The sequence below is a fragment of the Aptenodytes patagonicus genome, chromosome 5, assembly GCF_965638725.1.
Source record: "Aptenodytes patagonicus chromosome 5, bAptPat1.pri.cur, whole genome shotgun sequence".
In the NCBI taxonomy this organism is placed as follows: Eukaryota; Metazoa; Chordata; class Aves; order Sphenisciformes; family Spheniscidae; genus Aptenodytes; species Aptenodytes patagonicus.
Genome location: NC_134953.1, coordinates 20,560,810 through 20,588,072, shown reverse-complemented (window position 1 = coordinate 20,588,072; position 27,263 = coordinate 20,560,810). Strand labels below are relative to the sequence as shown.

The 27,263-nt window shown below is 41.6% G+C and overlaps 1 protein-coding gene across 2 annotated transcripts in view; it reads left to right on the top strand.

Annotated features, from left to right (window-relative positions):
- SORCS1 (sortilin related VPS10 domain containing receptor 1) overlaps window positions 1-27,263 on the top strand; it is a 312,215-nt gene that overhangs the window by 265,583 nt on the left and 19,369 nt on the right. For both annotated transcript variants that reach the window (XM_076338969.1, XM_076338970.1), the window contains exons 17-22: window positions 3,553-3,666; window positions 4,685-4,856; window positions 15,627-15,813; window positions 21,613-21,746; window positions 23,694-23,817; window positions 24,819-24,931. In XM_076338969.1, the coding sequence (XP_076195084.1) occupies window positions 3,553-3,666; window positions 4,685-4,856; window positions 15,627-15,813; window positions 21,613-21,746; window positions 23,694-23,817; window positions 24,819-24,931 (844 nt within the window). The remainder of the gene's footprint in view (window positions 1-3,552; window positions 3,667-4,684; window positions 4,857-15,626; window positions 15,814-21,612; window positions 21,747-23,693; window positions 23,818-24,818; window positions 24,932-27,263) is intronic.

Sequence of the window (27,263 nt, the reverse complement as noted above, 5' to 3'; positions counted from 1 at the left end):
ATAAAACCACCGTCAGTGAGAGCCATGAGACAGGCTGCTTCATACTGATAAAACAATCCCTGCTGATAAATGCTCCACTCTTTTTTGATAGGTACATTATCTATTTCACCTGAGTTCTTTTCAGGCAGGCACAAAATATCATCACTATATGCAAATTCCAATTCCCAGTTACCAGGCAGTGACTCAGCTAGCTGATTGCAGTCTAAAGCTGATGCCTTCCCTGATTCCAGGTTTTGCTATACTGGCTTGTGCTATGGCAATCCAATTGATGCTAATGCTTGTTGATTGCTACAAAGCCTGTTGTGCCAAATTGTAGGCAGCAATTTGTTGTCAGCATCAGTGTTCTGCATGCACCAGCCTGTAGCCAAGGAATTCATTAGATTCCAAGACTGCAGAGGTGAACGGGCGGCTGGTGCATCTGTAGAGAGATACGGAACAGCAATTCATGTCATTTACTGGGATGATATTTCTGTAGGGCCTTAATGAGCCAGATGATTTGCAAAAAAGGGGTACTGATCCCCTCTGAGGCAGATTTCACTGTATTATTTTGGTTTGTTTTCACCTAACTGATTACAGAACATTGTGTGTGTACAGTGTTACAGCTTTTTAATTAGAGTGACACATGATAACTTAGCAATACAGTGCTGCAGTGTTGACAAATGAATTACAAAAATACAGGAGTCCCACTTGTATGTAAATATTTGTTTTCTTTAAGCAAATCAGAATGGTGTTATTCTTCATTATAAAGTGTATTCTGCAGCTATAGTGTTCTTATTCCAACAAAGATGATTAGAGAAGCACATGGCAGTGGGAGAATAGGCTGGCTGATGCTTCCAAAGCAATTAAGCAACATTCAGTGACTAGCATCTGAGTAAATAGATTGATGAAAATTCAATCAAAAAACTGAGGAAAAGACCTCTTAGGTCATCTACTTCATTGCTGTTTCCTAGAGTCTATTCTCAATTACTTGTTGTAGATATCCCAAACACCACAGCTGCCAAAATGTTCCTTTGGAACAGTTGTACAGTCTAATAGATGCTTAGGAGTTTTCCCAAGTGATATGCAGCTTTAATTTTCTTTTGCTTTATGTCATCTTTTTAATTTCTCCTTTTTTAGATTACCTTAAAACATTTTTTTTTCTTGATTCAGAAGGAAAAGTTGCAGGCAGGAGTAAAAAGTGGTGACAAAATTCTTCTCAATGTCCTGCTTTTGATAACAAGTATAAGAAATTTAACAAAAATAAATTGCAAAATATTCTATCCTTTTTTTTTTTCTTTGTCTCATATCTTAGATCAGTACCAGACTTCTTAAAATTGTTTAATAGTGATTCATTAAATTTTTGTTTTAAGCCATCATGCTTTGGTCCAGAAAGGAAAAGGCATTTGAAAAAAGTCTTCATAATGTTAAACATTCTTGTTGTTGTTAATATTATTCTACAAATATCACCTGACAGAGGTGAGGCTGCTGCAGCTCCGTGTCCCCTGACCCAGGCCGTAGCAAGGTTGAGCGTTTGTTCCTGATAGGCACACATATGCATGTACACACAGTACATATATGCATATGTACATGGCTGGTGACACAGATTAGCACAAACAGAAAACACAGCACTCACACAAACAACTGTTGCCTCATCCTGTTCCCCCCTCTGGTTGATCAAGATGAAATCCCATTTGTGGAAAATATGTGCACTGTAAACATACATACAATATTGATCCCACCAGTGCCTGGTCTTAGACACCCAGGGCTGTCCAGTATCTGGCCCCTGGATGCCTTGTCTCCCCAGTTGCTGACAAGCGGACATCCCCGCTTGCCTCATGCATAGACATACGCACACATAACAGGTCTCACAAGCAGGTCCAGACCTATATGGCTTTACACCAGTAGCCATTCCCCCAGACCTCTTGATCTCTCCAATAACCAATTCACGGACCTAGTATCCAGCCCAGACTTATGACCACATCAGCACCTAGCTCCCAAGTCTTTTATCCTACTCATTGGCTTGTCTGGCTTGGTGCTCACCTGCGCAGTATGCACACACTCCAGTCATTCCAGTTGCTGGCAGTGCGGGCACATGGACCCCTGTGACCCGTGGTCTGAGTCCATTTGCTGAGACAGACCACCACACGCACATGCACACAGAACAGATAGCCCCTCACCCAGGAAAATAGAAATGGAGATGCCAGATGCTCTTCCCTGGCATGGCATAATGAGCCCCATACCCCTGTGTGCAGTAACCCCGCTCAGTGATCTGCAAAGTGATCTGGGGAGAGCCTCTCCTGTTGACGATCTGGTAGGCCTCGCCCCAGCCATGGACTGATGGCTCTCCTGTGACAGCCCTGGGAGGAGCCGGGGCAGGGGCTCCACTGGCTCTGACGAGGTTATTGGGGTTCCTCTGCCTCCTGTTTTTCCTCTCTGCTTCTTTACGTATACAGAGATGAGCCTTTAATCACATAATCTAATGCTGCCCTAATCCTCTTTTCTTAGAATATCAGGCTACTTGATAGCAAGACGTTAAAGATAATAAGCAAAAAAAGTGCTTTGCAAAGAAGTGCCATTTTAAGATCAAGGATCATGTTGCAACTGGAATATTGGAATGGAGTTGGTGGACTCTGTATAGCAGTTCTTAGAAATGGCATCCCATTAACTTCTCTGTTATGGGCTATGGAGAAAGCTTAGTAAAAGGAATAAGAATGATTTTCCAACCAAACGGTCCTCATTACTCAACGGCTAGAAAGTAAAACCACATGTGAATGGAATACTGATTAAAAAGGGGTTTTGTTTGTTTATTTGTTCCACAATAACAATTTTTATAGAGTCTTTGTTTACCTGGAATCAAAAACAATTTGAACTGTTGTTTATTTTTAGTAGAACCAAAGCAAATCTAGTCATAACTAAACCCAAATTGGGACAAAAGATTACAGTTTGGCTCATTGTTTCTAACACATGATTTTTGGTAGCATTTCCTTTGCCAAACAAAAATAGAATTGAAGATCGCAGCTGCCTTTTCCATTACCAAATATGCTGTTAATGCCTTCAGTCGAGAGTTCTCTCAGGGCTGTAAATTTTCCTCTGCAGCTCATGTGATATAGTTTCCAAATACAATTAACTATTTAGCACTTCAGTTTTCTAAGACATGACTGAGACAGCAGTGATTGAACTTAGTTTAGATCTCTGGCTTTTATTATATTTGATTATATATTATATATATAATATATATTATATATATATAATATATAATTATATATTTTTTATATATATATATAATCTGAGAAGCACTGTTAGACTCGGAGGCAGAATGGATAATGCAATAGCTCATGAACTACCTGGTCTGGTTCTGGTCATTTATACTGGGACATATGTAAGGTAACTCTACCCCCCCAGAGAAAGCTAAAGCAGGATGAAGAATCTGTTGTTATATCAATAAAAAATCAGAAATCCTAGTAAACAGATTGAGGAAAATCAAAACTTGTATCAATAGGAGAGAGCATGAGCTAATACCTGTATTTGTTCTTCTGGGTTTTTATGTGACTCTTTCTTTTAATGCTAAAACAGTGATTATGGATATGAACGTCACAGCAATGGGCAGTGTTTACCAGCATTTTGGTATAACCCATCTTCCTTGTCGAAAGATTGTAGCCTTGGACAGAGTTATCTCAACAGCACTGGGTAAGTGGCACACCAGACTTTATTTAGCTAGAGAACCCATACAGACTTGAACCCAATGACAACTACAGATTGCATTTACTATAGGTGTCTCAAAGCTGGCTGAAGCCCTTGGGACCTCTTCACTGAGTTTGTTAGGGTGTACAGTCTGGCACTCCAGATCTCCATCATATATGGTCCAGACCTTTCCCTGAAAAAATGATGCCTTAAAGAAACTTGGGGGTAAAACTGTAAGGCAAAGGCCAAATCATTAAAGTCTCTGAAAAGACTCCTCTTAAAATCATGTAGGATCAGGTGAGGCAGAAATGGTGGAAAACAAATTAGAGGAAAGAGATGAAATTGATGTATATGTGAACTGAAGTAATAGATGGGTAGCTAGCCTGAATGCTGATTATTCTTTGGCCCTTTTGAAGTCAGTAGAAGATGTAGTTTAAGTTAAGATACTGACCCCAAATTTCATTTCTGATGCAAGTGATTAAAGCAAACACAGGAACCCAAACTGTGTTTTGGCATTTTGTACACTCAAAGATAGGCAGAATTTGCTTTTTTCTTCAACTCTCTTATTTTTGTAGCTGTCGAGGGTTGCATCTTTAGAGAGAGTTGCCTCACAACTGATGAGAAGTGGAGAGCATGTGAGAAAAGCTGTTAAACTATGCCTAACAGTATAATAATTGAATACAATTCCATACTGTATGTGTATATCATTTATTTATAACTTTATAGTTATTTAACATGTAACATAGATCATCATATAATTTTATGTTTTAGGCAATTTATTAATACGTGGTATATAGGCGTGCTATGCAGGAAAATGTTACATGCCATTAACAACAGTATTGACTACTTGTATGTTAGGCACATGGGGAATGCGTGGCTGAGACAAATGCTAAAATATATTTGGGAATCTGTTTTCTTCCAATCTCCTTGGTCTAAAGAAACCTCAGAAATGCCTCCCTGTTCCCAGTTAACCCTGTTATGCTTCCTGTCAGCATCTTGCACAGATTTCTCTTTTCCTTTGCAGATACCGGAAAGTTGTTTCTAATAACTGCACGGATGGTGTGAGAGAACGGTACACAGCAAAACCACAGCAATGTCCTGGCAAAGCCCCCCAGGGCCTTCGCATAATCACATCTGACGGCAAACTGACAGCCGAGCAAGGACACAATGTCACTTTCCTGGTGCAGCTGGAAGAGGTAGGCTCTATTTTTATGTTGCATCCCAGGCCCCATGGGTGTATTTGAGTCTGATTCATGCCAGACAAAGTTTGTAAAATGGTAAAGAGGTAAACCAAGAGGGTGTGGAATAAAGTCAGTCAGCTCCACGATGTAGCTGGGGTGGTGTATGCTCAAAAAGGTAATGGATGATGTATGGAGATTATAAGACTGAAAGTGTGTTGTGTTGCTGGGAGAAGTTGATAAAAACTGGGAACTGGTTTGGTTTGGGAATTTCACAGTAGAACTGGAGAGTGCAGGTTTGAATCCTAATCCCCAACCTTACCTGTGCTTTTGACCTCTTGCTGTGTTTGAAACTGAATTTCCATTTTTACTTGCCACTGTCTTTCAACCAAACATGGCTAAAAGTACATGTGCAGATCTGTCCCTGTCACACAAGTTGGTACCTATTGTTTAGGCGTTTGTGGATGAAATCTCAAGATGTCATCAGCAGCATTAAGTCTGAAATTGATTGCAAATGTGAAGCTGATTCAGACTCTGATCAGAGCTTGTGTTTTTGTTACATCTGTAACTTAACTTGGTATTTCACTGTTCTGCTCCCTCCATTTCTGAATCCTTAGAAAATATGTTTAAAAACTTTTCACCTGTTTTTATTCCTCAGCACTTCTTCATCTATGTTTAATTGTAGGCTCCCAAACAATAACATTCACGAAGTAGCTATTTTCTCTTTTTCCCTAATCCAATTTGATTTCTTTAACTTTCTACCCTTTTTCCTGTGTAGCTAGCCAATAAAACCTAAAACAGCTATGCTTTTACACTAGGGTACAATGTACATCCCTTAATTAGAGTATTCATGGAAATTACTTCTGGGTCTCTCCATAGTAAATGTCATCTGTAGTGGGGAAAGAGAAATGAGGATGACCTCTGGAGCTGAGTTTTGTAGGGGGTGTGTTGGGGTTTTTACATCTCTATTATTGATGCTTTCCCCAGTAAACAGGTGTCCTGATTTGTAAAGGCAATAACATATAATAAATCATATCTAACCTGAAGCAGTTGTTTGACCTGAATGTTCATTTTCTCCACAATGTGGTCACTTTATTTCAGTAGTGACAGTCACACAACATTGCTATTGTAGATGCTGTCATAACAGTATAAACATACAGTTTCAGCTGGATAAATTATTGATTTCTGTGTTTAAAGATGAAGAATAAAAAGTCCAAAACAAGATTCAAAGTCTCCAGGCTTTAAAAAAAAAAAAAAAATCAAGAAAGATGTTGTTATATACCCCCAAAAAAGTGTTCATTGCATCGCCTTTCTACTCTCAGCAAAGTTTTGAAACAGACTGAGAGAAGGAGATGGGTAATCTGAGAATTCAGTCACAAAACTATCCAAGAATTATGCCAATAGTCAGAGGGAGAGACAATTCCCACACCCACAGTGTGGGAAACTCAGGGCAAATGTCCTGCTCGTCCTGCTCTGAGCATTTGAATTCACATATGCTGTAAGAATGCCCTGACCACTCTGTTATACAGGGATCTCCTGTGAATTGTTCTGTCTTTTCTGTTGATTCTGATCTTTTTTGATAACCCTGCTTCAGTATTCACCAGAGTCTGAAAGCAACACCTTCTCCATTAGGAGATGGAGTCTTCCTCATGCTGTGTATCAGGGAGTACATAAAGTATGTTTTGATGAGTGAGTCAGCTTCTGTGGAGATCTTAAAGGGGGGCCTTCTTTCAGTATATCTGATAAGGAAGAGGTTAGGAATTGCTCTGAGGGCTGAAACAATATTGATCAACCCCCAGCCTTTCTGATTACTCTCCCTGCTAGATGAATCTTGACCTCCTGCTCCTAGATTTGTCAATATAAAGAGTTTACAGAGCAACCAACAAAACTTTTGGGTGAATTTGACCCAATCTGACAATGACTTTGGACTGCTGTTGCAGCAAAAGAAATATTCAACAAAGAAGAAAATTTGCCCAGCTATATGCAAGCTATAGGAGAATAAACTGTGGTTATAGCAGCATAACTGTATATACACTAAAGCATTTACTGAATTAACTGTTTCAGTAACAAAAATCACACCACTCACTAGAAAAGTTAAACAACCCAGCAAAAGAACAACCACCCTTTTATGGAATAGATATTGATTTCACAGAATCACAGAATAATTGAGCTTGGAAGGGATCTCTGGAGATTGTTTAGTCCAACCCCATTTCTCAAAAGGAAGTTTCTTTCCCTTGCAAACAAGGCAGAGGTATCACAAAACAAGAACTTGCCATTTTCTGTTTAGCTCTCCCCAGCACAGGTATACAGCATAGTACAATCCAGGATGTTCAGCATCCACAAAATCTGCGCCACTCCATTTTTGCTGAAGAGAAGGCATCAAGCAAGTTGAAAAGGGCTGGATATATCTGTGTATGCACATGCAGTTTTTCCCCATGGTATATGAAGAAAGTGTGTCCTATTCAACCCTTGCCCCCTGGAGTGGTGGTCAGTATTTTTAAGTTCTTGACCCTGGTGGGGACTCTTCCTTTAGCCTGTGTCACAGTTAATATCTTTTAGGATGGAAAAAAACAGCGGCCTTTGCTTATGTTGTAGTCCCTTTGCATCTTAACATCTCCTGTATCCCTCCGAGACAGTTTGTTTGAAGCCTTCAGATCTGCAGAGCTGCTCCATACACTGCAGCCTCCCGGCTCTCTTTTTTCATGCCTATTCCACTTGACCTGCAGGAAAAAAAAACGATAAGAAGCTGGTGAGCCAAGGTACGAGAGTTCGTTTGAGATTTGTACTCCTGTTATCTTTCTAGGGTTTTCTGCTCCATCTAAGGACCCAGTGGTGTCTGAAAAGAAGAACAAACTGCAGAGGCAGGCTCACTGGAGGCCCTGAAAAGTCACTGCATCTCTGTAGTGGAGGCGTTTGCTAAGAGGGGAGGGAGAGGTAAATGGCAGCAGTAAAAAACTGTTTTCACTCAGGTGTGGGATTCAGGGGCAGGAACTACAGCGCAGGGGTTTCTTGTAGAGCCTGCTTGTGCCTGTGGTGATGCTGAGGGCCGGGACTGTGTCATTCTGACAATGACACAATGTCAGTAAAAGATATCTGAAGAGAAATACAAAGACAAGGCATTCAGAAGTGTTCTGCTATTGAAGAAAACACAAAAGGAAAATAATCACTGAAGTCTGTGCAAGTGAAGAGGGGGCAGGCACAAAAACCAGCAGTGTGTAGAGCATTGCTGATTTCTGAGAGCTGGGATTCTGGCCCAGTTTCTCTAACCCTGACTCACATGAAATTTTCCTGTGAAGCATTTATATCTGGCAGCATATAAATATCATTAAAAGCAAAAACAACCAACAACTCATATTTAAATGATCTGAATGTAAGAATGCTTTCCAAAGTGGTCTAATTTTCCTGTCACCTTTTAGGGTTTCTGTATAACTTCTTAAAAACTTTTTGCAAAGTCACCTTGCACTTAATATCTTTGGTCCTATTATTGGAAAGGTTTGTCCAGGTTAGTTCTACTATTAATCTGTGTGTAATCATCATGATATTCTTACTGGGTGACAACAGCCAGGAAGCATCAATATTTCCTTTTATAATTCGCATACGTCCCATTGTATGAAGCATTATGGAAGTTTTTAATAAGCAGAGCACAATACTTACTTACACTGGTAATTTTGCTCTTAAATTTCCATTGAGCTAAGAGGATAGCAACAGCATCTCTGTCAATAAATGGCAGCACAGGAGAAAACTAGTTATGCTTAAAAGCAAATTTTCCTATTGCCTCAAAATGCTGCCAGTTTAAAGGTTAATCCTTTGCCCTGGCCAGGGCTGTATGCACAGACCCATGGCTGGTACCTCTCACACTGCAGTGTTCAACAACAGAGTTGTTTCTCAGCCTAAACAACCTGAATCCTTACTTCATTTTTGCACAGCAACAAAAGAAACCCAAACCCAAAAATTACAAAGACATTTTCCTACTGAAGTTCTTCAATCCAATGTCCCTGACATATTTTGCTGCTCTGTTGTAGAAAATAGAGGAATTTTATTAAGTGGGTGTTGTTTCTGCGTGCCTTCCTCATCACATGGTCATGTAGGTCTCTTGCCTATCACAAACCCAATTGTTATTTGTGTGTTTGAGTTATTTGTATGAACATCAGACACTTGTGCTTGCTGTACTGCTTCAGCAGAGACACTGAAAGCTGCAGCCTCCAGAACAACGCTATTCAGCACAATGGCTTTCAAACTTGTTTCATCTGATTGCTCATACATCTTTGCTGAGGAAATGGATGGTAAAGACATTCAGGGCGGAAAGGTTCAGGGCTTTGGCTGTTTCATTACAGATAATTCACAGAGAAAGTGCCTCCTTTAATTTATTTTTTGTCTCGATAAAGTGACAGCCAAAAGTCTTTGACATTCCAGGTCTGCCTCAGTTCTCACTTGACAAAGTCACTCCACTGGGAGTAGATTTTGGCTTGCTTTTGACTACTTGTGCTGTTATATGATGCTTGGATTAGACTAATGTGTGGGGAAAGCTCATTTGTTCCTACAGTTCAGGCCATGGTCTAGAATTCAGGCAATCTGAACTAATTCCTGAACCACACTCTGAGCTCTTTCTGCTTGACCTTGAGTAAGAAACTTAACCTGTCTGTTTTTTTATTCCCACATTTGAAAATAGAGCTTTGCTTTCTCCCTGATGCCTTCCATAGTTTTCATTTTTGTGCTTAGTGCTCATAAGGCCAGACAACTCTCTCTTACCATGTGAATATACAAATGGAGCCCTGAATTTCCTAAAGACTATGGTTTTCTGTAATGACAATGTTAATATATGGCTGTACAAGGTGCGTTGTATCTCAGGTACATTTAATGAGCTTGGGGACCCTGCTGAGGGGGACAATACCATTAGCATTTCCCACCTCAGCACTGTCATTTGGTGCAATTCAGAATTCAACTCAGCTGAAGTCTCTGGAGATAAGCTTAGCATTAGGATTGTTTTGACTGTTCATGTACCCAAATTAAAGATGCAAAGCTAGTAGTACTTAAAAGCATAGTCTGTATTTTTTTGTGGTATCCTACTGTGTTCCCTCTTTTGATATCACAAGTTAGTTAGTAATGATTACAAAAATATGAAACCTTCATCCTAACTTTCAACGCACATGCTGAATCATGGCTGCTTATCTTAGTAACACCACCACATTCCTGTTAATAACACACAGATGAAAGATCAGTACATCCCCTCCCCCATGCCACTGACATCTGAATTATAATTGCGTTTTCTGTGTTACTCATGATGACAAGCTGGTTGGGAGAAATCAGAGCCTTTCATGCATTTTTAAATTCACTGCTGAAATTCCATGAAAATGTGTGAAAGTTGACCTCACCTTCATGATGACACACAGCGCTACAGTCTTCTAATGCACCTCCAGTCACATAAGTTGAATTATTCTGAATAATCCTGAGAGGCTGTACTTATTGATTCCTGTGGAGCACAAAAGATCTAGTCCTGTAGAAAAAGCTCATAGCTGAGTCGAGCTGGTACAACTGGCAGTCAGAATGAATGATTTGATTAATACAATTAATGTTTTGGTGTAGAAAAAGAAGCACATGTGAAAAGTATCAAGCTATTTGCTCTGATAAAAGACACATTTCTATTCAGTTTCTGATTTTAAAAAGTTAAGAGCATCTCACTGAAAGCAGGAATTTACACACAAAAGCATATTTTTCAGTACTTGATCAAGTTGGACTGGAATTTCTGTTTAAAATTAAGCATATGCTTTAAACAGACCTAGACTAAAGGTATCCCATGCGTAAATGTTCAGTTGCAATGGAAATATCTTTGATGGACGTTTTCTGATGGTGACAGGAAAATGCCAAAGAGGGAAAAGGGTTAATCTAAAGAAAGCACAAAACATTAATCCATGAAGACAGTCCAACAACAGCAGCATCTCTCTTGCAAAGGATAATTAAATCCATTATCAACATCTGTAAGGAAGACGCACAAGTCGGTGCATAATTGAAGACTTAAAAATTAAATCTGAAACATGGGAACCAAAATTAAAAACCTTGAACTGTGTTTCATTGTTTTAATAATTCCATTTAGATACAAATACTGGCACTCAATAAGGAAAAATTCATTATTACAGCCTTCTGGGCAAGATTCAGAGGGAGTGTTTGAGAGAGAATCCTGCTAGGTAGGTCTCACATGCACCAAAATACTGAGAGCTGCATAAAAGTAATCAAAAAGTAAAAAATATTGTTGCAAACTGTATGGGCTGTTTCTTGATATACCCTGAGGCTGGAAGCATCACACAGTTTTTTGGAAGCATCCAGGTCTTGTGTACACTCTAGACTTTTATTCTTTTGGCAAGATACAGGAAAAATGTGCATTTGGCTTGGGGGCGGGGAGGGGAAGGAGGGAGGGGAATCTTTTATTTATGCTTGGAAACCCCCTAGACGTTTAATGAGAAAATCCCTTAGAAAACAGTAAATTTCTGATTTACATTTTAGTATCAAAGGTTGTATAGGTGAAGAGCATACTATGGGGCCTTGGGAAACTTGTTGTCAATTCCTAGGGCTTCTTTTCAGGCTAAAAGGAGTATTCGTGCTTGAAGTTCAGCATACGCTAAAGACTTTGGCTGGACTAAAGCCTTTATCAAGATTGCAGTGTACTTCTTCAGGTTATATCCAAGCTTGTGCATATTGCATATACCTAGTACAAGGTAAAAAAAAAATCCATCAAAAGTACTTTCATTTTTTCAGTTATTGTAATTGGTTGCTGACTAGCTTAGTGTGTTTAAAATACAGGAGCTGAATGCAGAGATATCACCACAAGCAGCCAACCTGGCAAATTTCTCCCTTGATGCCTAAGAGCACTGGCATTAAACACCTCTTGCAATGAAGGCCAGAAAGGCTGCCCAAAGATAGCTCAGTGCTGATTGCATCCAAGTGCTTCGCTGTGGCTACAGAAGTAAGGCAGGGAGTTTTGTGTCTCCCTTAATCAAGCTAAAAGCTTCAGAAAACCCCTATCATGTAGTATTAGACTTGTCAAAATGACAAGGAGAAGCTGGAAAAAGCAACAGGAGAGATTTTTGCAAGATGTATGTATATGCGTCAAATTGTTGCAAAACAAAACTTCTCTTGGTAAAGCAGCCACTTGCAAATGGCTCTGGAGAGCTGCCTGAGACACAGACAGCTGGAGTTCATGTAGATCAGGTGTGGGCTGTATGGGAAATGTTTTGATTTTGGCGCACCTGCTTTCTCTTCCTGTCTTATACTACCCGTGCTCTTACCTGGCACAGATAAAACATTAGAACAAGTCAAAACACAGACTCTTTGTTTTCCTGACTCTTTTCTCTCCCGTCCTAAGCTAGAATTTTAAATGTCAGCTTTTCAAAATGTGGCATTTTCAGAGGATTGTTATAACCTGGATCTTACTGAATGGAAAATGTATTTCCAGTTCAAAGGGTTTTAAAACAAAACAGGAAAGGCCAAGACAAATGAAAAAGACTGGGGGAACAGCAGCTGAAGCTCTTCTCCAATTAGATTTTCAGATGTTTCTGTCAGCATCTTTTCTCCCTAGGGAATTTGGAAGAAAAGTTGAAATCTAAATCTTGCATGCCTTAGAAATGGCTCCCTTCCCTGGCAGCACCTGTAGACACCATGGGTTTCATGGCTATGGAGAAAATGAAGACAAGAGGAAAAACACTCATTATAGCAAAAATTCTGACACTTGCAGAATCAGGGCTGTTCTAAAATGCTGTCACCCTTTTCATCTTACTCTGCTACCTCAAATACGCAGAGGAATATACCTCAACCTGAAATGTGCTTCAACTGCATGACCTCAAATATACTCAGAGATGATAAAGCCAGCAGGGTCACTATAGTGGTGCAGTTTTAACCATGTGAACAGCTTTTGTCCCAGCAGTATGGCTTTACTGAAAAATGTTTGAAGACATCATCTCTTTTTTAGTAACAAAAGATGACTAAAACCCTAGTGATGATGGACCTAGGGGAACTGGGAGAGCCTCTAAGGGTACTTCAGAGATCTCTGTCTTTGATCTGAGTCCAGCACCATGCTTGAGAGACTATATTCCCCCTCTGGAAAGGGTTCAGAGCTGAGGAGCTCATGTACACTCACTTCTGTCTGTGGAGGCATATCCCATTTGATGCCTTTTGTTGGCTTGGTCAAACAGTCAGGAGTGCTCAAGCCACTGCATCATGTTTGAAACGGTACATCTTCTTTCACGTAACTCAGCTCAACAAAGGACATAATTCTGTACTCAAGACCATCACCTGTGTTCCTAATGAGGAATGTTCCTTCATGAGGACTGGCATGATCCCCCTAGTTTGATCCTCTGTGTAACACAGGTAGGAGCCCTTGCCTCAGTGATTTGTGTCTCAAAGAACGTAAGCAGGTGCCAAGAGCTTTGCTGAATGGAGGCCTTAGTAGTTTGCATTGCTCAAGCACCTTTCTCAGGTTTGACAATATGTCATTGAAAGCTCCAGATGTTACCAAGTTAATCGCTAAGAGAAACTTAGTTAAGAACTATCCAAGGGCAACCTGCAGCTGGGTTAACATGCAAGATCCCCGTGTTTCTTTCTAAAGGGATATTCACGTTGGCCTTCTCACTAATGTCTCAGCACCTCAGGGGTCCTTTTCCCTTGCTGGTGCTCTCAAGAGGAGAACAGGGAGTTGCTGTCTGTACCTTCAAGACACCAGGAGGGAGATGGCATGAGGTATCTGTATGAATCTCCAGACATGTGCCTCTGTCAGGGGATGTCTTTCCCCTGCCACACCTTCAGTCTGGGATCCTCTAGAACAGAGCGACGCAGTTATTTTTGTCTCATCCATTTGGAAGAAACTGAACTTCCAGCAGGGTGCCAGGGCAGTGTAAGGACTACAACTTCAGCCTATAAAAACAGAGCATCTGGAAAAATTTGTCTCTCTTGCCATCCCCAGGTATAGCTCTGCTCCTCCTGCTTTCCATTCAGGCAAGCCTCCACTGTTTATGCCTTCACAACAAGTTATAAAAAGACTGAGAGAACATGAGGAATATAAAGCTTATGTTACAATTCCCTCCCATACTCACACACACGCATTTCCCTTTCTGATGTGGAATCCTGCCTGATGTCAACTGTTTACATGGGTACCTTTCATTCCAGTTGGGCATCCACAGGACTGTTTCTCTCTCAAGGGAAAAGAAAAAAAAAAAACGAAAAACAACAAAAAAAAGGAAAAGGAAACCAAACCAAAGTAAATTAAATGTCCTTTCAGCCAATTTTATGAACTGCCCTCAGCTATTAATTTACCGGCATTCTTCCAGACAGTGACAGCTGCTTCAGCACGCCAGGCTGTGGAGTGAGCTGCTCCATGGCAACAGTCAGCAAGCATGAACCTACCCAGCATAAGCATCATGCAGAGCCACTGAGGGGGACTTTCAAAAGGAGCAGGAATGCTTAAAGTTAAGACAATGTACTGCATCTTACCTGAAAGGGAGAGGATCTATAGCAGCCACAGTTGTTATATAGGTCAGTGTAGGCTGTGGAACTATTCGGCTGTCAGAAACTGCCCTTACCATAGGCATATCACTGCCTCAAGATATGAGAAATCTTACAGGTGTTTCTAGTGTGTAAGACATAGATTATAGTGATTTTTTTGTATACAAGTGTGACTCCTTTGTCTTTTAAACAGGCTTGCAAGAAAAAAAATTGCTTTTCGTCTGTAAAGCAGAATAAGGAAATTACATCACTCCCCTCTTTTGGGTTTTAAAAGCCTTTTAGGGCTGGATGACTCTGACGCTCAGTTTGATGAAGCTGCATACACCAAGCTGGAATTCAGTTTCAGGAGTGGAAGATTAAAACCTGTCTTAAGATTGTTTCACATTAGCAGATCCCTGATATCCTTGGCTTTTGGTTTGTGGTGGGGTTTTTTGTTTGTTTTTTTGTTTCCCAACTGTGATTTTCATTTATTTATTTATTGTAATTTATTGTAATAATTCTGAAACGTGCTAGATTAGCAGCCCAGGAGACTAACGTCACAAAGTGGCAGTCTGAATTATACCACAAACCCACTCTGCTGGGACTATCTCTAGGCAGGAGGAGAAGAGTTTAGTCAGCTCTTCATTAGCCCTTCCCTTCTGAGGCAGGCACAAAGGGTCCCACTTAGTGTCAGTAGTATTGGTAGCTGTTCTGAAATAAATACAAATCCAGCTCATTTTAAATCAGGCACTGAGCAAGTCATAAGCTGCTGTAAGCTGTCATTATCATGTGAGGCTGAAGCGGTTCTTTTGACACCCCACGACTTCAATATAGTTGACCCTTCCCTGAGGACTTCTCAGTTTTATCTTTCTGCTTTTTATGGTTTTAAATACAGAAGCTCACAATGTGGGGCGTTCCAAAGACTCCTGAGGCAATCTCAATAGCTACCCATGTCCTGAGCGCTTGCTGAGATGAGCACCATTCCACACTACAGCCCTGCTCTTCACTATAAGGAAACCCAGGGGAAGGAGCCAGTATATTTTCCAGAAGATCCCCTAGTCCCCTGGTGATTAGGAAAGCAGGGCTACAGCACACACCTTGGAGGACACCTTCTTCAACGTGCAGCTGAGTCAACCTCAAGAGGGGGGGTCACTTTCTCTCCGCTGACTACTGAGCAAGTTGGTGAAGTGACCACCTTTCCTCTGGTAACATCAGACCTTGTGACTGTCCTCCAGTTGTGGTCTAGGTCACCCCACCGATCCAGCCTTTCTCAAAAACAGCAGAGTCTATTCTGACCCTTTCTCTATTCTATCACCACAGGGAGACCTCCAGAGATCCCTCATTCAGGTGGATTTTGGAGACGGCATCGCTGTGTCGTATGCCAATCTCAGCTCAACAGAAGATGGGATCAAGCACATCTACCAGAATGTGGGCATATTCCGAGTGACCGTGCTGGTGGAAAACAGCCTGGGATCTGACAACGCTGTCCTCTACCTGCATGTAACGTGTATGTATGTTCATACTCATTGTTAGCTTCTGTCGTTCTTTAAAAAATTATTACTTGTCCTTAGAGATGACATCTGGGGCTTTGCAGCTGGGAGCAGAGTGATGGGCTATGATAAGTGTTTGTCTGTCCTCCAGCAGAGGACTCCAGACTGAGAGGGGCCACAGGCAATAGTGACATTTGCTTTTTAAACCATGTTCAGCCTTTAATTTTGGGTAGTCTAATTTGGGACACCACAAAGGAGTGTCCAGCCCTTTCTGAAATGCACCTTCATTAGCATGTTTTCACTTCCAGAAAAACAAAGACATCCAGGATCTTTAATCACTTTTAAAAGCCTTGACTTTTACTTTGTACATCTGTTTTGCCCTCTAATGAAATACAACCACATCTGGGATGGAAACCAGTGCATTTCAGTCTTTCTGTTGTCATAGGAACCAAAATCTTGGTGTTAAAGAGTATTACAAGAAAAAATATTATCTTCACATTGCTTTTCTGCTGTTCTTTTTAACCTTTTTATACTTCAGCTGTCTCTGGTTTACAACTGAAATATTTCTCAAGTCCTTGCATAAAACCAGCAATGTGTTCTTTCATATTTATTCTAGCGCATGGTTATGAACCCAAAGGGTCAACCTATTATTGAAATTTTGTAACATCCCTAATGGATTTTGTTCGGGGCTATCGTTTTCTTTATACAATGGGGTTTTTTTTGTCAATTATTTATGTTTTCAACTGTGTGCCTCTGTGCTAGATTAACTGAAAAAAAGGAAATTCCAAAACTTAAAGTTATGATTACAGAAATACCACTTACCCTCTACCAAATTAACTCCACATATCGTCTAGATAATTTAGCACATTCAATATAATTTAACTCTAGTTTTGGAGTTACTTCATACAGGATAAAAGCAGCTGCCTCTTCAGGGGAAGAGGGCAGCTCTTTAATGGTGCACCGTCATATCAACGGATGGGAGCAGTGGGAGGTATAGCTGTGGGAAGTAGGAGGTTTATGAGGCAGCACTAGAGAAGCAGGAGCAAATATCTCCCTGAATGCCTCCCTTCAAAAAGACCTTTGGTTCATGATCATAGTGTACCATTTATGATTCCCTAACCTGATAGATCCCGGTCTGTGGCAAACTTTTATGTCACGTAATCCTTCAGCACACCACGTGTTTCAAAAAATCATAATACCTTGCAAAAGTAACTGTACGCATAAATTAGCTTATTGTGAAGTGCAGGGTTTTGATTTGAGGGCTTAGCCTATACCACTTCTGTGCTGAGGCACTGGTGCATCAAGGTAAATTCTCAGCTTTTAGGTGACTACCGATTAATTTATTTTTTTTAGTTATTTAAGTATCACCCTAAGTAGGGTAGAGAAAAGGACCTCGGCTCAGAATAGACTTTTATACACTTCTGTGTAATTTCTTCGGTTCTGGAGTCATATTCTAGTTTGCCTCCCTGTGTGTGCTTGGGTAATTATCACGGGAGCTGCTGCAGGCTCTGAATGCAGAAATCCCCCTCCCACTGCTGCTGGTTATGAAAGTCAGCTCAACAGGAGCCGTCATCTTTTTTTTTTTTTTTTTTACTCTTTGTAAAGGTCATTGGAAACAAATGGAGAAGTGTTTTGGTGGTTGATATTTCACAGGAGGCTCTGACAGCCTCATGCGAGCAGGTTTTGTAATCATTCGCTGTTTGACAAGAGACGATTCCATGGGGACCATTGCAAACCCTCAGCCTATCTGCAAAGTAATGAGGCCACATGAAGCAGCAACTGCTTTCTCATGCAACAACCACAAAATGGGAGGAGAAGGCAGGTGTCCAGCCTTCACTCTCACTCATAGTGGCTTTCTGGCTTATAGCTGTTTTAATCCGTTTTCTTGACACATTGAAGGCTTAAGAACTATTTTGATTGTTTTAGCAGTACAAGAAACAGTGAGTAAGTTCATGTGACTTAGCAGCTGATAGTGTATGTTTCTGTGTTGTGTGTAGGTAATGCCAGCATGGGACTTAAATACTGAGTGATCATTGCAGCCAGGCCCAGATTATACACACCTGACCCCCTGGAGAAGTGACAGCTGTAAGGGACATGTCTCACCTTTCTCTACATGACAAGAATTAGGGACTTCAAAACGGGTTGCAGACCGAGCATGGTGCCACTCAGACTAGCAATAGATTTGCTGAGGACAGAGATGTACAGTAAATCCAGTCCCCTCCAGAACCTAACACCCAGATCCAAAAAAGCTTCTAAATCCTATTTAAATGCTTGCATTGCCACTCAGCTCTCTGCTGAGTATTCTGCTTGGGATGTATGAGCTTGGCCTTTGGGGAGTTTTGTAAAAATACCTGTCCTTACAATAGACCCACACACTGTATTGCTAAGATCCACAGAAAAGCAGTGTGCAGCCTGAACATCCAGAGAGTTTTAGGAAGGGCTACTAACTGGGTGACCCCTTGTTACAGGGTTGATTTACATGAGTGTGTGCAGCCAGATCTGGGCTTTTCAACACCCTTCCCTACCAGCGGCCAGCAGCCTTGCTGAGGGGAAAACTGCAGGCACTGAACCACGGTGCTTATGATCTCAAAGATCAGAGTAAAGCCTCCACCCGGTGCCCTTCTTACCCTGCTGCAGCCATGGGGCCAGTGCACAGTAGCAGTGCCTTTGCTGCACTTGGTCCAGGGATCCGGAAATGCAGGTTATTGTGAGGCAGGAGCATTTTGGGGTGTATAGAAAATAAATTGTATATTAACTGCTTCTCCAGCCAACAGGCTGTCTCTGAACTGTCCTGACAGGTCAAAAATTTCCCCTGAAAAGTCAGTTAAGCATTCGTCTGAATGCTTCAGAATATCACCTGCCTAAGCAAACCTTTTGAAAAGCTTCTCCCTTTCTCTTCTCTGGGGCTTGTACACAGTTTTTTTTCCTGGGGCAGGTGAAGGTCTGTAGTCTCCATGGCTCTGCATGAAGCTCAGAAATTAATTCTCTTGAATTCTTTTCAAACTTAGCTGGGAGGAAGCAGTCTCCTACCAAGCTAAGAGCCTATCCAGAGTGAGCTATCCCCATCTGCTGGCCAGATAATAGTTCAGCATTTCAGCCACTTTGACCCACGTATTGGGTGTGCGTGGCAAGGTTTTGGTAGTGGGGGGGCTACAGAGGTGGCTTCTGTGAGAAGCTGCTAGAAGCTTCCCCTGTGTCCGATAGAGCCAATGCCAGCTGGCTCCAAGATGGACCCGCCACTGGCCAAGGCTGAGCCCATCAGCGATGGTGGTAGCACCTCTATGATAACATATTTAAGAAGGGGAAAAAAACTGTGCAATTGCAGCCAGAGAGAGGAGTGAGAATATGTGAGAGAAACAACTCTGCAGACACCAAGAAGGAGGGGGAGGAGGTGCTCCAGGCACTGGAGCAGAGATTACCCTGCAGCCCACGGTGAAGATCATGGTGAGGCAGGCTGTCCCCCTGCAGCCCGTGGAGGTTAACAGTGGAGCAGACAGCCACCTGCAGCCTGTGGAAGACCCCACGCCGGAGCAGGTGGATGCCTGAAGGAGGCTGTGACTCTGTGGGGGACCCACACTGGAGCAGTCTGTTCCTGAAGGACTGCACCTTGTGGAAGGGACCCACGCTGGAGCAGTTCATGAAGAACTGCATCCCATGGGAAGGACTCACATTGGAGAAATTCATGGAGGACTGTCTCCCGTGGGAGGGACCCCATGCTGGAGCAGGGGAAGAGTGTGAGGAGTCCTCCCCGTGAGGAGGAAGGAGTGGCAGAAACAACGTGTGATGAACTGACTGCAACCCCCATTCCCCATCCCCCTGCACCACTGGGGGGGAGGAGGGGGAGAATTTGGGAGTAAAGTTAAGCCCGGGAAGAAGGGAGGGGTTGGGGAAGGTGTTTTTAAGATCTGGTTTTATTTCTCATTATCCTACTCTGATTTGATTGGTAATAAATTAAACTAATTTCCTTAAGTCTGTTTTGCCCATGACATTAATTGGTGAATGATCTTTCCCTGTCCTTACCTCGACCCACGAACCTTTCATTATATTTTCTCTCCCCTGTCCATTTGAGGAGAGGGAGTGATAGAGCAGCTCTGGTGGGCACCTGGCCACCAGTCCACCACAACCCATCAGCTATGTGCACAGAAATACTCAAGCGAAATTGGCTTGCTTGAGCCATTCTTTCATGCTCTTTCCTAGCCGGCATATGGTGGAGGTCCAAGGAGGTGCTGGGCACTCTCTGCAGTGCAAGATCATTTGAGACGTATTCAGAGCAGCTGTGCAGTTATGTTGGAGTGCATTAGACTTTACATGGGCTCCATTGTCACTGCTGTCACCGCATCCGGTGTTAGGAAATTTATTCCTTTAGAGGGCTGTGCTGACATTGGGCATTTGGCAAATATCCCAAAGGATACCAGAGCTGCAAAATATTTAACCTGGGAAGCTGCTGTTTGTCAGGTCTTGGGATCTTTCCGAGAGCAGGCCCGGCCCGGTCACGGAAATGTGTCTGAGCAGGGGAATGCCATTAAAAACATTAGGGTGAAATTCTGGCTTCCCATGAATTTTCAAGAGCATTGACTGCTGATTATAAAAGGAAAAATGAACTACGGTCTGGTCTATAGCAGGCTTTGGTTAGTCTGATCATGGATAACTCTTAATTGGGCTGCGTCAGGTTAAGCAGCAGCTGTGTCTACATCCCAGAGAAAGCTGCCTTTCAGTAACGAGTCAGGAACACTGGTCCTTGTTTATACTGCCATTGTTTATACAGTCTGATCTGGGATAATTTTTCCATATGTCTCTCTCTCTGCCTATGTGTGCTGTATAGGGGTACAGACTGCTTGCTCCAAATGTGTGGTGTTCCTTTAGGTTGAAAAGCAAGGTCTAAGTGGTGATACATGCATGGGATATGTCCTGAAAAATCCTCTCATGAAATATATAAGATCCTCTAGCAATGTATCTTAACTCCATATGGACAATGCAATCGATCCTTGCAAGCTGTGGTCTCTGCTTCTCATCACTGGGGAGCTTGCAGATGTAGGACATGTAGATGTGGCCTTAATTTGTTTAAGAAACCATGTTCCCATGTCACCTGGGGTTTCTTTCTTTTTCTTTCTCTGTCACTCTCAGGGCAATTGTTTTGTTCTCTAAGTGAACAGTCAGAACACATTTTAAAAAATAATCTATAGGACAAGATGTAGCAGCAAAGGCCCATCTGTCTCCAGAAGATAGAAAATGTGTAACCCTGGGCATAATGTCACTTGTCTGAATGAATTATGTTCTGTTTATACTAAAGAAATAAGAGAGTTTATTGAGGAAAAGGGACGAGTATAAGGTAACATTAAAATGAAGGCACTCAGTGAATAGCTGCCTTCAGACAGAGTTTCAGCTGATATAAATAGATACACCGCTGCTGAAGTTCACCAAATTATAGCAGTTTGCATCAGCAGAGATGCTTCATGTCCACTGAAGCCATTTGTCCTGCACATTCTTATGTCTGCCTGGTGAAGGCTGTATTCACATAACAGGGCTCTTCCCCTATTGTTTAAGTTGTATATAAAGTCTCTGAGTATATGACGTTCATGCAGTAGAGAGTCCAAGTTTTTCAGCTCCAGGTACAGGGGTAGCTCTTGTTCTATGAGGAACAGATTTAAGCTTGCCTCTGTAGAAATGGCACCAAGCCGAAATATTAACTATCATGCCCCACAGCAATTTGGAGGACTTCTCTCCCCTAAACCAATGGATGTCCCCTCAGTTCCCTTCTCCCCCAGGCTGACATTTCAGACAGAGGGAGGACTCACCTGCTGCTTCTGTCTCTGCAGGCCCCTTGGAGCATGTTCACTTATCTCTCCCATTCGTCACCACAAAGAACAAGGAGGTCAACGCCACGGCAGTACTGTGGCCAAGCCAAGTGGGAACACTTACTTATGTCTGGTGGTTTGGGAACAACACGGAGGTTTGTATTCCCTATGGGCTGAGATCAAAATAATCCTAGAGGAGCTCTCTGACTGAGGAGGGAGGGAAAGAGGGGTCTGGGAGTGCTTCTAAATAGTCACACACACAAGAAAATTATAAACCAGGGACTGAGAGACTAATGATTCTTTGACGTACCAACACTGATATGTAAGAACTGCTTTGTGTTTGTTGCTGTGACTTAGCTGTAAGGTTTATCGCCATTTCATGCAAATTGCCCATAGCTTTCTCCCTGCATTTATATCCAAGGTGAACATAGTGAACCAAAATCTGGAAGAGTTTCTAGTATGTTTTTCCCCACCCTCCCTTCTTCAATAACAACAACAAAAAAACTTGGGGGTTTTAGGGTTTTTTTAGGAAATTAACCTTTCAAACAGAAGTTTTTTTTATATCTGGAACTGACTTGACATAGCCCTAGAGTTTAAAACTCATTTCTCTGGTGACTAACAAGGGAAGAGACCGCCATCAGTTCTGTGCCTCCCCTTAAATATGCTGAGCCAAATCCTGAGCCCCCACACTCTGTGCTAAACCACATGTGCAAGAAGACCTTATTATCATGGGCTATTGGTGGATAAAATGGTTCCCAACACACCTCCCTGCCTCTGGCTCTGCTCAGATATGAGAACAGCATGCACCACATTCTGCTGCCTGTATGCTTGCAGTGTTGGTAAATCTGCACAGGCATTATAACTGTTATTTTACATATCTTTGTGGCTGAAGTACCCAGAGACCCTAATCAGTTTCTGGGGGGAGAGATTCTCATGGATTTTGTAGAGCCAAGAGGGACCTTCAGCCACACATGGTTATCTTCTGTATAATGCAGGTCAGAGGGTTTCATAGTGCTTTCTGCTTTATTTAACTCTTTGTGATTAAGACAGAACCTGACTTTCTGGTTTTGTTCTTCTGCGTTAATAATTTCCCTCAGATGATGGAGAATTCACTGCTTCTCTTTCTTACCCTCTCCCCCAACTATTTCCCCACAGCTAATTATCCTGAGCATTAAACACATGCACTATGTTTGTAGTCTGAATTTATCTAGCTTCGGTTTCAAGCTGTTGGATCTTGTTATGCCTTTGTGTGTAGATTAAAGAACTCTCTGTACTATCAGAAATCATCTCCCCCTAGAGGTACTTACAGGCTGTGATTGTCACCTTTCAACCTTCCCTTTGATCTGCTAAGCTCATAAGTGATCAGAGTTGGTCTAACTCTGTTCTCATTGAAGTAAGAGTTTTACTACAAGACTACAACAGGAACTGAGTTTGACTTAATACTGGGTGCTTTGAAGATCTCGCCCAGAGTTCATTAATAAGCAAAACCAGAAGTTAGGGCAGAGACTGCTAAAAGGGGACACAACTCTGATAAACTGGTTGGCACAGCGAAGCAAGCTGAGGAGACCTGTCCCCTCTCTAAATACCATCACTTTCCAAAAATGACTTCTCCATGTCTAAGGATAACATGGGAGAACAGCTGAGAAGTCTTAATTTGCCTCCTCATTCTGTTACAACCTCCTTGAGCGACCTTAAACAAATCACTGACAGCTAGATCTGGGAAAGGAGTGTGACACCTGAGCAGCGAGTCTTGCAGGCCCTCATATTAGGATCTGGGCCTCTCTGGGGAGTGCAGCAAAGATGGACACTTTAACATGGGCTCCAGAACAGCCAGCATGCTAAGTGGGAAGGAAATACTGGGATCTTAAAACTTAGCTCCTTCGGAAATTATAGCACCTTACTTTGAGCTTCAGGAGGACGTCCCTATCTGGATCCCTGGGTCCGCTCCAGAAAATAGGCTTCCATGTCACAGGATGCCTTCTGTCTTAAGTTTCCAAGCTGGAACTGACTCCCCAAACCATCCCAATAGGCTAGAGAGCCAAACTCATTTTTACTTTTCCTTTCCAGCCAAATTAACTTATTCTTTTCTGATATATTTTCAGCCACTGATCACATTGGAAGGGAGCATCACATTCACATTTTCTGTGGAAGGGATGAACACCATCACCGTTCAGGTCTCAGCAGGAAACACCATTCTTCAGGATACAAAGACTATTGCTGTGTATGGTGAGCTCTTCCCCCTTCATTTCATATAGGATTCTCCATAGTCAAGAGCTAGAGAGCCCGGTTAGCTGAAAGCAACATGAGGTCTTTCTCCCAGGATGCTTTGAGTGAGATTATAAGCTCAGTTCCAGTGTTATCAGTTCAGCATAACATCTCTGAAGACCACTGACTGACATTAGTCCAGACTGAGATGACTGCAGAACATTGATCTCCTTCCCAGAGCCCTCTGCCTCTGCTCTATCACTATTTGGTCATCCTACAGGATTGTCAAAATGTTAGGTTGTTTCACGAGCTGATTTTCCCCCTTCTTGGCCAGTAGAGGCCTCTTAACTCATGCAAAAGCTGCTTAGCTTGACAGATTAGTCAACGCTGTACAGTTCTGTACAGAAATCTGTACTGATTTGATATTGTACTCAGGCCTCAGAAGCAGTTAGGGCACACAAATATCATATAGTGTAGATGTAGTCTAAGAACCACTGGGAATACCAGTTTTAGCTGTTTATACTAAGCACGTGGTCTTAGTGATCAGTGTGGCCATCTCTGTTAACAGCAACAGAGATTAAGAAGTACGTTTTCCAAGGCTAGTCCTCTCCCCACTTTTATCCCTGTCTCTTTCCAGTTAAGATTTCAAGTGTTTGGGGCATGTCTATGCGAGTACAATCACAGCTTCTTTCACAGGGCTTGCCTGCTTCAGAAGTCAAGATTAAGGTAGCATTTCAATTACATTCCCAACACAGCTCCCTTTCCAGTGCTATTCATCTGTTAAAGTAAGGACTGATCACCGTTTTCGGTTCCGTGACACTCGAGCTGTGAATCTCTCAGATTCTCCAAATCTCCCAGTGAATCTCTCAGACACACTGCTGGATTCTCTGACAGTCTGTGCATCACCTGCAGATTGATTAAGCAAAACATGGTCTGCAGCAGGTTTCACTAGGTTCTGCCCACTTGTTTGGCGCTAAGGCATTTCACAGTCTTTACTCACCACCATGTCATTGTATCTGCAGAGCAATTTCAGTCCCTGCGGTTATCATTCTCTCTGAACCTGGATGACTACAATCCAGATATCCCAGAGTGGAGAAGGGACGTCAGTAGAGTAGTCAAGAGAGCTCTGGTGAAGGTAAGCAATGTGCATAACCTGTGTTACAATGGTTCTAATTTCTGCTTTCTGCTTACATTAGGACTGGATCAGCAATTCTCTCAAGGTGTCTCTCTCTTTCTACCAACTATAAAAGGAGACTAGACTAGTGTTTGAGGCTAGAATCCTAAATTTTAGACGGGCAAAATTATCCCATCCTATGACAATCTGGTGTTCAGAGTCAGCCTTCAGTTTATTCTTTTTAATGACAGTGGATTATGTGGAATATTTCTCAGCTCAGCAGAAAAATAATGAAGGGAACTGTTTGAAACAAGGTTTCCGCTTTTTTTAAAATAAAGATACTCAGATTTTGAAAGGATACAAGGCTGGTAGATGTTATTAGCAAGCCTATTCATTTGTGGCATCATCTGTGCAAAAAGACTGGAAAGACATTGTGCACTGATCAGGTACACACAAAGTTGTCTGGATTGTTTCTGAGATTTTTTTTCATCAATTTCCTCTAAAGACAGGAGGAGAGGAGGAAAGGAAAAAAAAAAAAAGCACATTTTTTGGAGCTTGTTCTTCTGACTTATTTATGTCTGTATCAGGTGTTCAAGGATCCATTTATGTTCAGGATGAATTTTCAGAATATAAACAACTCAATAAAACAAAATCAAGCCATAAAAAAAGGATTATAAAACTACAATACCAAGGCTACATTCCAAAAGCAGAGCAGTGAAAATACAAAGAGCCTTTTTGTTGTTTGAGTTAAAAAAAAAAAAAATTGATAGCTAATTATACCTCTTTATATAGCTAAGTGATTCACCTTAAACAAGCCTTTGTGAGAAGTTCCTGTAAAATTTAAAGATAAACCCAATAGATTTCTACAGCAATTAAGTAAACTGTATAAAAATGGGTTGAATAACTAAATAATTCAATAGGAAATTATAGCTGTGCTAAAAGCTATGAACTTTTATTAAGGTATTACATTCTTATTACAGAGTACCATAGACTTGCATAAAAATTCTGCATAAGAAATCCTAGTTCTCTACTAAAATCTGATATTCTCTCTAAGTAGGGATAATTTCAGATTATCACAAAATATCCTGTTTTGTATTATGATCATAATTATTTGCTCACATCATTGTTTTTTCTCACTTTCGATGAAGAAGACAAGAATGAACTGAGTGGATCAGCCGAAAACTTCCAGACAAAAAAAATAATTCCCAGCCTTAGAAAATGAAGACTTCCCATTAACTGGCAATACTGTGTCTTTTTCCTGACACCTTATAACAACCTGTTAGGCAAGCACAAATAATGCAAGCCCTGGCTTCACAGAGTACTTGGAAAGAATATATGAGACCTTTATATTGTTACAGGTTTTTTTCTAAATCCACATTAAAAAAACCAACAGCAACAAAACCCTGTGCTTTTCCTTGGCGTGCAGTGGAGGGGAAGGGTTCCCTTTTCCTAGTTCCACAGGGTATTCCCTGGGCTGTCAGCAGTCACGCATGGGGTAGCCACAGAATTAGCTCAGATAATGGTGATTTGTAATCAGTTTCACTGACTCCTTGTCCTCTGTCCTTCATTTCCTCCAACGAGCAGTTGCTCCAGAACTACAAGGGAGAAGAATTCATGAGTTTTAAGTCCAATTAACGTCTGAGAGGGTTGCAAGTCCTGACTGCAGGGGAATCTCTGTGCTGCATCCAGCTGCTGTAGTCTGCCCTCATATCTGAGGGCACTTTTTTTTTTCTTTTAAAAGTGACCTACTAAATTCAGCACTTGGAAACTTAAGATTTAAATCAAAACCTTCAGATTTAAATGCATTTGCTGGGTAATCCACAACACAAAGAGGCAATGGAGGAAGGTTCAGCCAACTATGTTTCTCCTTCTTTTGGCTCACAAAACTTCCTGAAGGCCAAACTAGCTCCTTTTCTGGAGAATAACTCCACAATCTTGATTGTGTAATGTCATGGTAACAGCAGCTGAAACCCATGACCAGAGATGACCCTGGTAGTGATGCCTGTGGGGTACTTCTTTCTGAATTTTGCCTAATTTGTGTTGAAGGGTGATTTGGGTTTAAACTGGTTGCTTAAGGTTTTCAGCCAACAAGACAAAAAACTAAAACTTTGCAGATTAATACAATCTTTAACACCTAAAGGAAAAAAAAATGGTCCTCATTAACTTGTGGAGTTGACCCAGGATGTGAACTATAAGAATTTGTTTGGCTTTTGGGATTCAAAAGATTCATCATCTTATCTCTTCCTGAGTCTCCACAAGGCCTTTAAGATGTTTTGGCTAATCACACCTCTAGAGTGCAATTCTGCCCACATACCTTGCCCTTTAACATTCTGCTTCTTACCATTGACTAAAT